Source organism: Nicotiana sylvestris, chromosome 11 (assembly GCF_000393655.2).
Source record: "Nicotiana sylvestris chromosome 11, ASM39365v2, whole genome shotgun sequence".
Classification (NCBI taxonomy): domain Eukaryota; kingdom Viridiplantae; phylum Streptophyta; class Magnoliopsida; order Solanales; family Solanaceae; genus Nicotiana; species Nicotiana sylvestris.
Window position 1 is genome coordinate 87,012,683 of NC_091067.1, and position 12,288 is coordinate 87,024,970.

Here is a 12,288-nt window from a genome sequence, read left to right on the forward strand (position 1 = left end):
GACTGTCTGGTATCCACTAAGTACCTCTCAGGACTCCGTTGGTACCAACATTAAAATTTGCACAAGAAGTACAGAAGCGTAGTTTGAGTACAACCGACCCAATATACTAAGTAAGTGTCGAGCTTAACCCCGATGAGGTAGTGACCAGGAAAATACAGAAAAAACATGTAAGGTATCAAAAGAAATAACATGGTAGGGACTTATAAAAGAGGAAACAATCGGAACAATAAGTAAAGAATCACCAAGTCTTTTTCCGAAATAAGCAACGAAACTGCCAAGTTAAATTCACAATCCAAGTATCAAGTAAAACAATCAAGCCAACAAAATGTACGGCATCACCCTTCATGCTAATACTCTCATCCTCGCCATATAACATAAATAAAGCATGTGCACGGTATCACCCTTCGTGCTTTTACTCTCATCCTCACATGATAATGATAATAGCAAGCAAGTGCACGATATTACCTTTCGTGCTTTTACTCTTTTCCTCACAAGATAATATAAATGCAATTGCACGGCATCACCCTTCATGCTTTTCACTCTTCCTCACCAAGCAATTACAACAATGGAAGCAATCCAATTCCAATAACGACATTTGAATACGACTCATATATAAGGTTCTTTCAACATTTAGTGCCAACAAACAACCAGCAACTTCCACATTCTCATCACCCAAGGACACAACAATCTTAATATAAAAAATAATATGAAAGCGGAAAATCAAGTAATTAACAAACTATTTATGCATGGGAGACATATTTTACGAAATAACATGGTGCAAGTAAGAAAACTTTTACCCGCATGTTTAACCCATGACCCGTGCATATACACCGGCCAACTTGCATATACTCCGCCCCCAACACATAATTCACATAGCAATTAGACTCAATTCTACCTTATTTCCTTCGAATAAAAGTTAACCAAGACACTTACCTATTTTCACAATCAAATCAACAATCAAGCACGGCTTTGCCTTTCGAACAAGTCTCCAAACCAATTACCAATCAAACAATTCAAAACAAGCTTTAAAAACAACCCATAAATGAAAAATATTCAATTGATCATTTTTTAAAATGTCAACAAAAGTCAATCAGGGCCCGCTTGGTCGAAATTCGAGATTCGGACCAAAACTTGATCGATCACCCATTCACCCCCGAGCCCAAATGTGTGATTTGCTTTGAAATCCTACCCAATTTGAGGTCTAAATCTCAATTTATAAAATTTCTAAATTCCACCCAAACCCCTAATTTCTACCTTGAAATTCAAAGATTTGATGCTAGAAATTCATGAAAAGTAATTAAAATTAACTGAAAACTAGTTAAGGATGCTTACCAATGAATTTGGAAAGAAAAAGTTCTTCAAAAATCGCCTCTAGAGAGCTTAGAGTTAAAAGAATAGTGTAAAATGAGCTAAGTCCCGATTCTTTCAAACTTTTACCTGGCTGCAGATATTGCAATTACGAACCCTTGTTCGTAATTGTGATGTCCACAAATGCAAAACTGTGAAGTCGCAAATGCTACATATACCTCACATTTGCGAAGTCTTCATATCGCAAATGTGGTGCATACTTCGCAAATGCTAAGTTGTTCTCACCAACCACTATGTCGCAAATGCGATCCCATACAGGTTCGCAAAAGCAAACTCTACTTTGCAAATGCGAAGTGCCAGCCCCAGCCCATGTTCGCATTTGCGAGCCTGACATCGTAAATGCGAGACTTGCAACTTCACACCAGCAATTTCATAGCTTCAACACTTCCAAACCATTGCACAATGCATTCGAAACTCACCCGATCCCCTCGGGCTCCAAACCGAACATGTACACAAGCATAATAACATCCTACAAACATGTCTGATACATCAAATCATCAAGATAACATCAAATAACAAGAATCGATCATCAAAACTCAAGAATTTCGACTTGAAACTCAATTTTCATAATCTTTCACATAATACACCGAAATGCACTCGGGTCACCCCGGACCCCAACCAAACATGCGTACAAGTTTAAATTTTCATACAAACCTACCGGAATCATCAAAATACCGATCCAATGTCGTTTACCATAATTATTGACTGTGGTCACCTCTAGCATCATTTTAAGTCAAAAAATTTAATTTTTTTCAAAATCTCATATAAAGCTTTCTGAAAAGCCACATGGATCACGCACACAAATTAATAAACATCAAATGAAGTTATGAGAGGTCTCGAAATACAAAAATTAAGGCTAACACTCAAAACGACGTATCAGGTCATCACACTCTTTAGCATCCACTCTCATTACATATTATATACTCATACCTCTCTAATTTTATTGGAGTTATAACTGTAATAATTATTATGAAAAATAATATAACAAAATAAATCGTTAATAGTAAATGGTTTCCAAAGAAGCGTGCCAAATTAATAAAGGACGAGTAAAAGAGAACCAAAAAAGTATTTGAATAAAAAGTCAATCATGAGCTGATGATATGATGCTCAATGGACGAGTCAAATTAAGGAATCCTCCAGAGTAGAAAGAGCCAGCCACGAATCTCCCCATCTAGAAAACAAATTGCCCCCTCCTACGACTCAATTTACAATTCCAAACTGTTGAGGTGGCTTAACTCTCTTATCATACTTACCCACCAGTCTTATTGTAGGGTGACACATAATCCCCTACTTCACAACTTTCTCGCCATATGGTCAATTAGCAATCACAAGAATCTCACAACAATCTTCAACTCATGCAATTGCTTTTTGTTTTTGTAAAAAATTATTATTATATAAGTTTAATGTTTATGTATTGGAAGAAAAAGTTTATACAATCAAATAATTACAAATAAATTTTTTGATAAAATGTTAATTGATAATATGATAAAAAATTTAATTAACTTGCTAGTATTAAATACGGTGATAGTAGTAACAAATGGTTTTATGTAACTCAAATAATATTAAATCTTTCAAATGGCAAGTACCCTGTAATAGCACCTTTTTCATGGAAAAGGAAATAGTAATAGCAATTTCGAAAAAAACAAAGCTCATGAACAAGCCATCAACCACGTCGTCACTCTCATCATTCTTTTTCCAAATATAAATACAAGTCCATACTTTTACAACTTCCCAGGAAGCAACAAGGAGAAGAAGAGAGGAAACATAGGTGTTGGTTTCCAAATATGAAGTCAAGGCAACAAGAAATGGAGCAGAAAAAGGGAAACAACAAGAAAGAAGATGGGGTTTTAGTCCATAGCCAAGTAAGAAAGATAAAGCAAGAAACGGAGAAAATGAAGGATCACCCATCTCTGCAACTGCAACAGGCGGAGAAGAAGACGGCACTTGGCGAGATCACTGGAAAACAACAGCACCATAGATCACCTTTAGGCTTAGCTCTTAGAAACTGATAACTTCTAGAGCTTCATGTTTTTGGGATTTTTTTCTTCTTGTTCTTCTTTAGTAGAATAAATCTATAGTAGCATCGCTAGTCTTTCTAGGTTCAATCACACTCTACTGCCCCCCAGATCCCCTGTATAATTGCAAAAACAAAATCCTACTTCTTTCCTTTAGTTTTACTTTTATTTTCTTGTAAGAAAATTGTTATGCATATTTTCTTTTTACTTTTTTCAATATTTTTCGTCACCATATTGTTTCAGTTTGAATTAAGCACTACAAAAAGCAAACGTATAAACCTGAGAATATGCTTAAGCTATGATTTCAAATTTAAGGAATATCATGAATATGAAGTTGTTTAACAAGAAAACGAAACGCCTTTCGAATTTCATTGGCTAACTTCGCTTTTCATGTTCAACTCTCCAAATTCTAGAAATCAGGGGTACGTAATTCCAAATTTGGAGGGGGAGTTGTTCATTTCTGCTGAATGGGGTTTTCTTTTTCCACTGGTATTTTCCAACTTTTCATTTTTTATTTTCGGGTTGTGGGGGGATAAGGAGCAGGTTTAGAGCAGCAGCTTGTGCATACACAACAGAGAATGCTTAGCTGCAACTATGTTCATGGGAAACCAAGCAGTTTATCTTTAGCAAAGTGATACTACATATCACTTCAAAATGCACAAGTTATGAAGGAAAAATAGCTAAATCGAAGATCTTATTCATGATCTAATTCTAATCTCTGCCTGGTCATTAAAAGAAAAGAAAAAAAAGAGAGATACCATAATTAATCACTCCAATTTCCAAAATTTGTGAAGGTAAAACTGAATATGGCCTCCCCAAAATGCCAGAAGAAGCAGGCAAAAGAGGTTTAAATCTATCTGAGATGTTATCGACAAGTAACTGAACTCCTCCGCAAGTTGTTGCCCTTAGCTCCTTCATGGGGCAGATTCCTTGGCAAGGAGTAACTTTACCCTCTTGCTAAGATCTCTCATAACATCCACAATGAAGGACTTCTTTTGTATTCTGAACTGGAGAGCCAACTCAGTAGTAGGAGAAACATTTTGCTTCAGCAATGACTCATCCTCCATGATTTTGGTTGGGAAGTGTCCAAGTGCAATTACACACAACGCGACAATGGTGCGAAGAGCAGCTACTTCAGTTGATGTTCCCAGAGGGACTTCGACTGTCAATGATTTGAGCGCCTCCAAGTCGTGCTGCTGCACTGTCTCCTCATCATTTGATAGGACAACTCTCAAGGCTGCTAATAATCGCCCCTCTACTAGCTCCCGGCCTCCTAATGTCACCTTTAAGATAATGCAGCCAAGAAAATCAGTTAACTGCAGAAAGTCTGCATAGACCGAGCTCATCGCTATAGTTCAGTAGAAAGATTTTTCTTTTCATAGCAAGTACATTTGTGTAGTTCACCATAGGCATAACATTGTTCAAAAACAATAGTACAACTTCACGGAGCAGAATGAAAACAGATGAGAAGGAAAAGCATGAACCTTCAGATCAGAGTTTTGTCCGTCTAGATTTAAATGTGATAAAATCTGCTGCTGCCATGGAGACGGTGAAGAGAATTTTGGGGATGAAACCCCAGCAGCCATACTCGCAGCATCAAGAAGAGCAGCATCGTATTTAAGTTCAATGCAGTCGTAGGGGTTTGATGGAATGACAAATCCATAGTCTAGAAGAAAAAGATCATTACTTAAACAGCCATAGTTGAGTAGAAACGGATCATTTTGCTTTATCTGCCTTCCTGCAACCACCTGTTAAGCGGAAGGGGAAAAAAAAAAGCAAAAGAAAAGGCCAAGACAACATCAACCAAAATAGGAGATATACATGAACTTTACATGGAACAAATTGACACCTTCATCTATGACAAAAGAAGAACCAATCTATCAGTGCACATTTTCAAGTGAGATGCAGGCGGTTAAATACCTTTACAAGCATATTCCTATTGCGGTTCTCTTCTTCCTGTACAATCTCAGCATTTGGATCAAAGCTGTGGTTGCACATATCAATAAGTGGAAGCATCATAGGAACATTACTGCGGGTACCATCAGGACGTTTACTGCCATACAACCGGAATGCTCGAGATGAAACAGCTGACATAGCCCATCCTAGAGCAGATGAATCCACATGTTGGCCACCAAAAGGATGATCATCAGGTTTAAGATTTTCAAGTTCATGTTTCAGAATTTTATCAAATTCCAGTAAAAACCGGCATCTTTTGTTCACCTGCCAAATGAAAATGTTTACGATTTTCAACATCATGGCAACATATAGAGCTTACATGCAGAGTTAGCTTAAAGGTTGTCATGAACACTTGACTTTTTAATTCAAAACAATCTGGGAAGTCCCAATATAATTTGAGATTTCTAATTGCATTTTTATGCACTGATTTTCGGGAAAGAAATCTGGAAAGAAATTTTAGCTTCAACTGAAGTTACATGAAAGATAAGCCCAAACCAGGAGAAAATCAGCAGGACAAAAACAGCTAAAATTTCATTGTTTGGTGAAAAACTTCTAAAGTAATACTTCCATTGAGAAAAGGAATTCAGCATGTATTGACAAAAAAAAAAGGGCATTCAGCATATCCCTGCAATACCTGATAAAGAATAAGGGAATACAAATCCCAAAAGAAGTTTTGGCTAGTGTCAACTGAAATGCACGAAAGAGAAGCCCAAGCCCCGGAGAAAATCACCAGGAACAGAACTGCTAGAATTACTACTGTTGGTAAAATCCTTTTAAAGCATTATTATTTCCATTGGGAAAAACGTATTCAGCATATCCCTGCAATACCTGATAAAGAAGAGGGGCATACTGCAAGTTCTTTATATCTTCGCCAGGAAAGAAAATCGGCACTGTGTAAGTCTCTGGGAGATTGCTGATGTACGGCCACCAGAAGGAACCTTTTTTTGCTCTCTCTTGCAGAAGCTTCAAACCCAATTTCATAGCCCACAGCTCCTCTGCCAAATGCTCCAAGGTTCCAGTTTACTCCTTACATTAGATACTCAAAAGCCTAATTTTATAGAAATTTAGTTACCAACCTATACTGAGACAGAACCACTATTCCTAATAGAGATCTGAAGGGTTATCAACAGTATAGAATTTGGCCATCTAATCTGAGAAAAAGACCAATTTTATTGAAAAGTGACAGAACAGAACAGCGAGAGTAAATGACAATGAATGATTTGCAAAAACAGATAAGCAAGCAACAAGAGTACAAACCGCTGGAAACTAGTAAATAGAGCATAGAGTTTTCTCTATTTTCTTTCTATTTTGACAAGGATACAAAAAATCTTACAACATTTAAGAAATGAACTGTATGTGTGTATATATATATGCCAACTGTATAAGGTATTATGGAAGTTAGCACAGAATCCACATCATACAATCATCAATTACGGCCATATCTATCTGAATTGTTAAGGACTCATGCATGGGACAGTAAGCATATTCATTTTGCTAACACTGACCTACACTACTCAAATTTCCTCTTTTCTGATCTGTCTCTTTTGTTAGAGTTCAACTGACCGTGTTCATCTAAGAATTGATCACCTGCAGATTGCTTATTTTATTGCTAAAAGTGGTCCACTCTTGTCAGCACTCATGGTACTATCTTAGACAGGCATTTGGGTGGAATAAGTGACTAAAATACTGGTTATGAGAGGTTAAGGCAAGGGGCAACATCCCCAGCGGACTTGGTACCTCATGTTAACATGCCAAAGAAAGACATTTTAACTCAAGAGCGTCGTCTAGGACTTGCAATGGCTTGTCAGAGATAAGATTTCTCATAGCTGGTGCCCAAGCCCAAAGAAGATAATTTCCTGAGCACCTAAAGATTGTGTGTAGCCAGCAGACATGGTGCCGCAATACTGGCATCATTTGTTTTCTCAACTACACCTTAGATTGTACTAACCTTCTCGATTATGTGGACTGCAGTGTCCTCCTTACTGGCACCTTCACATTCTCCATTTATCTGCCATCAATCCTTATTTCTGTAATTACACTCATGTAACATTTTATGGTTCACTTTTACTGAAATATCCCATGTTGGCACCTTGACCTTCACAATTCAACTAGGTTGTGCTGACAGCAGTCCTGCTAGCTTGTGGGAGCTTCAGCCCTAAACAAAAGGTGCAATTTGGTTTTTGGATTAGGAAAGGGATAAAGGGAAATAGGGTTAGGCAGAAGTCTTAGGCTGGCATATGGTTCTAAGTTTGAAGGTCGATACTAGAATCCAGACTGATTAGCTTGGCTTTTGTTACCGAAAGACGAAAGTTTTAAGTAATCCTATTCCCAAGAAAAATAATTCAGGGGACGGTGGTTGAATAGCTAATCCAGTTCCATCTGGATTACTTTCAATTACACCCCTAGCCTCACAACACTGTACAACAATAACAATAACAACAACAACAACAACAACAACAATAACCCAGTGTAATCCCACAAGTGGGGAGCCTCACAACACTGTATTATCTTTGATTCTTACTCATTTGTAAGTCGTAACATTTTTTGGTTTTCAACAACAACAACAAATCCAGTGTAATCTCACAAGTGGGATCTGAGGAGGATATTGTGTACGCATACCTTACCCCTACCTTCAAGAAGTCAGAGAGGCTGTTTCCAGTAGACCCTCGGCTTGGTTTTCAATTTACAATTACTTTATTTGTGACATACAGAAATTAAATTGTGATTAAAATATATGTTCAAGCTATAACCAATACCTTAATCCCTTTGCATTAATACAGGAAAAAGAATTATCTAATATATCCATACTTCATTCATTAACAATCCCTCCAAAGCCAATCTTATGCCTAAATTGAGTGGTGACGAATTCACTTTTTAAAAAAAAAAATCCGAAGGTTGTGATCCTCCTTACCTTATAATCAAGTCAAGCATCATTTGAGAAAACTAAGGATATCTTACAAACAAACCTCTTCACTGGAACGTAGTGCTTCGGTTACACAAATTACTTATTTAGTCTCCCCGGCCACTCTGTCAATGTCAAAGTCAGCAGAGTTGATACTCAAAGAATCTGTAACAGGGACCTTTTTCTTTCCTAATTTCTTTTCCAGTAGAAAAAGGGAAACCCTTTAACTCTGCCTACATGAGTATTACAAGCCATATCCAGTCCTAGACTAGATAAGGGAGGCGGCTTGTGGTAGATTCACAGCCTGGTAAAAAATAGTGTAGCTATAATAAAAACTCTAAAAAGTTTAACTATACTAGATCAGAATGATACAAAGTTTTGAATGATTATATAGTCAACCGGACTTGTTTGCTACTAATGCGTAGTTACCTGAGCGATGTATAAAAAGGCAAATCTTTAAAATACATTACATGCTTTCATAAGTTAGATAGCTGTGGTGGGTTCATTATCAGCTTAAAAATTAAAAGGGAAATAGTCTAATTATCATGAAACATTTCAAAAATCAGTCAAATGCATATAGAGGATTATATAGTCGAATCCAACTAGTTTCAAAATGAGAAAGGAATGTGAACAAGGAAAACTCCATACCAGGAACATGTTGAGCTAATTTAATCAAAGCAGAATGGGCACCAGCATCAAGTGAAGTTTCTGCTTCTAAGGAACCAATTTTGAGGGGAATATGTTGAGGAAGGGCAATAATATCAGACCCTTTTGGGATATCCTCAGAAGCAACTAAGCCAAGGCCAAAGGAGTCTCCTTGTGCTATTTGTACGGATTTGTGAACAAACCCACCTTCGCTTTTGACCCATTTGATGAGGTCTGGCGGTTGTGGCACTAGCCGTGAACCAGCGGCGGCGGCACAAGTGAGAGGACGCACGTGTGTTAGGGAGTTAGCCATTAGCATCATTTTGGTTGACATTCTGCTGAATTAGCTAATTTGATATGAGTCCCCTTTTGTTTTGAAAGTGGGGATGGGTAAGGAAAGGAAGGGGAAAATGGGAGCACAAACTGAAAGCAAGAGTGTTTTGTTCGGTTGGCTGTGGGAAGAGAAAATGGGGAAAGATGTTTCTATACATACACGGTCCATTAAACTTGATCTAATTTTTCATTTTGGTATTTTAACTCGCCCTTATTCCATATTGGCCTTCTAACCCTATTTCTTTTATTTCACTTTGACACAAAAGCTGACTAGATTCCATGTGTGATTTGTCTCACCCTTGTACGCGCATGAGAGCCATTTTTTAAGCCAAATTTCATACTCCCAACGTAGAGGTGGATCCAGAGTTTAAATCCTATGGATTCAATTTTAATGTTTTTAACATTGAACCCATTATATTTTTAAAGTTATGGGTTTATATCTATTTTTTTTACAATTTTAATGAATTTTTACATACAAATTTTTACTCCGCGTCGAAAGTTATGGGTTCAGTTGAACCCGTAGTTATTACTGAAAATATATAAAAAATAATACTTTTCCATGGGAGGGGGCAGAAAAAACGAAAAAAATAATAATTTGAAATTACAGAAAAAAAAAATGTGGGGAGTGGGTGAAGGGGTGGGGTGGGGGTAGCAGCTGGATATTTGTTTGCGCTGCATTTTTACCTAGGATAAAAGTTTTTGTGTCAAAGTGGAACAAAAGAACCCATTATATTTTTAAATATTATGGGCTTATATATATTTTTTTACAATTTTAATGAATTTTTACATACAAATTTTACTCCATGTCGAAAATTATGGGTTCAATTAAACCCGTAGTTATTACTGAAAATATATATATAAAATATTTTTTCCCCGGGATGTGGGTAGAAAAAACGAAAAAAAATAATAATTAGAAATTACAAAAAAAAAAAAAATTGCTGGGGGGTGGGGGTGGGGGTTGCAGCTGGGTATTTGCACGCGCTGCATTTTTACCTAGGAGAAAAAATTGTGTCAAAGTAGAACAAAAATAAATCGGGTTAGAGGGCCAATGAAACAAAGCTGAATTAAAGTGCCAAAATGAAAAATTGGGCAAGTTTAATGGTCTGTATATGTATTTGGCCAATCTTTTTTAATATTTGTAGAGTTAGAATAAACTTCTCATGAATGTTATCATTCCGTCTTTTGTGTAAAATTGATGCTAATTTTGTGCTTAGTGGTTTATAGCCTGTTTGGTCAAGCTTTAAAAATCTACTTATTTTGAGAAGTGTTTTTCTTAAAAGTAGTTTTGATGAGAAGCAGTTTGTATTTGGCTAATTAATTTGAAAATCAATTTTGAACATCAATTAGTGTTTGGCCAAGTTTTTAAAAATTGTTTCTAAGTTTATTTTTCTCAAAAGCGCTTTTCAAAAAAGTGTTTTTGGAGAGAATCTACTTTTTCTGCTTCTCCAAAACTGCTTCTACTTCCCTTCAAAAGCACTTTTTTTCCTTCCAAAAGCTTGATCAAACACCTCAATTTTGAAAAAAGAGACTTTTGACAAAAAGAAAAAAACGCTTTTCGTCCAAAAAAAACTTGGCCAAACAGACTATTAATTGTTTGATCATCAATTGAACTGAATTCTAAATCAGACTTTATAAAGGGATAACATAATTACGATAAACAAATTTACAAGTACGGTTCTAAAACCTTGTAAATTTAATGTTCATAATTAAATCAAGGGAAAATTTCACATAAAACAACTTGCCTCCCTACTTTTCAATATTATAGCCCATATTTCAATTTACAACTAACTAATCCAAAAATAATAGGCTAATACTCAACATTCAACTCCAACATATTCTCAAAATTAGCTTTAAAGTTAATTTCGAATCAGTAAATGTGACTCAAAATATTAGTTCAACCAACCAAATCCATTTGGAAGGTAAAATTAGATTTTTAACAAGCTTAAATGGGTTTAAATTCCGAATTTGATTTTGTGAGAAATTTGAAGTAGGTATTATTTAGACTTGTTAGAAATAGTATAAAGAGATTGTATATAAAATTTAAAGTCATTTAATGGAGATTTGGATTGGTTTTGAACAAGAATTGCAACTGAAAATCGTGGAAGAAATTCGTCTATAGATGCTTGTATAAAGATGTATAAAAGTGTATAATAGTGTATAAGATGTGTTTATATACTAATATACACTATTACAAGATTATACATAATTATACAAAAAACTGATTTCGTCTTCTTCCTTGCGCTTTTTCTGAAATTTAACTCAAATCTTGCTCAAATGTACTTCAAATTTAAATTTTAAACTCTTTTTGATAGTTTCAATCAATTGGAACAATACCCAATCCAAACAACTAACAAACTCATAAAATCCTATTTTCGAAAGTAAAGCTTTGAATAGCCTTCAATGGTAGACTTCAATTTTCTTACATTGCAACCAGGTGACACAGGGGGAGAAGCACAAAATACACGGTCTTGAAGCGTATATAGAAGATGTGAGAAGAAGAGAGGGTGAAAGCAATGGTTGTGAGAACATAGATTTAACTCTATAGCTTTTAGAAGCAACAATTATAAGAACACGGATTTTGAATTTGCTAGTGCTTTCAAAATATGTACAATATGAGCTAGGTTAGGTAAAACTTAAAAACATGTGCCATTTTTTGTTATGGTGTGAAGTCATATGTATTTTCTTGTAATTTTTTCTTAAATAAAGCTAATTTGTAACTATAAGTAAGAAGTGCTATCGATATATCTGTATATTAAAGAGGGTCAAAGGATGCTTACTTGGCACCTCTCATCAACTAGAAAATGTATTTATCTAAATTCTCGATTTTGTGGATTTTTTCCTCTCATTTAAATACAATACTCAATTATTAAATTTAAAATGTTTAATTACAGTTCATCCAAGCAATTAAAGCTTTAACTGCATCTCTTTAATAGATAAAACAGGTAATGCACCGTTTCACAAGTCTCCCAAAAACAACCGTTTTAAACCAATCATATTACTTATCTTTATTTGTTTCTTTTCCTAAAAAAATTCTTCTGTTTCCTTCAACTACGTGGGGCAGCCTAATTA

The 12,288-nt window shown here is 35.7% G+C and overlaps 1 protein-coding gene across 1 annotated transcript; it reads right to left on the bottom strand.

The window, feature by feature from the left end:
- Positions 1-4,060: 4,060 nt before the first annotated feature.
- LOC104219112 (uncharacterized) lies at positions 4,061-9,342 on the bottom strand. The gene is made up of 5 exons (XM_009769740.2): positions 8,890-9,342; positions 6,168-6,334; positions 5,304-5,603; positions 4,868-5,131; positions 4,061-4,666 (listed from the first exon to the last, which is right to left on the bottom strand). Exons 1-5 carry the CDS (start codon positions 9,218-9,220, stop codon positions 4,298-4,300), a joined length of 1,431 nt encoding a protein of 476 aa, XP_009768042.1. The 5' UTR covers positions 9,221-9,342; the 3' UTR covers positions 4,061-4,297.
- Between the last annotated feature and the right edge of the window lie 2,946 nt (positions 9,343-12,288).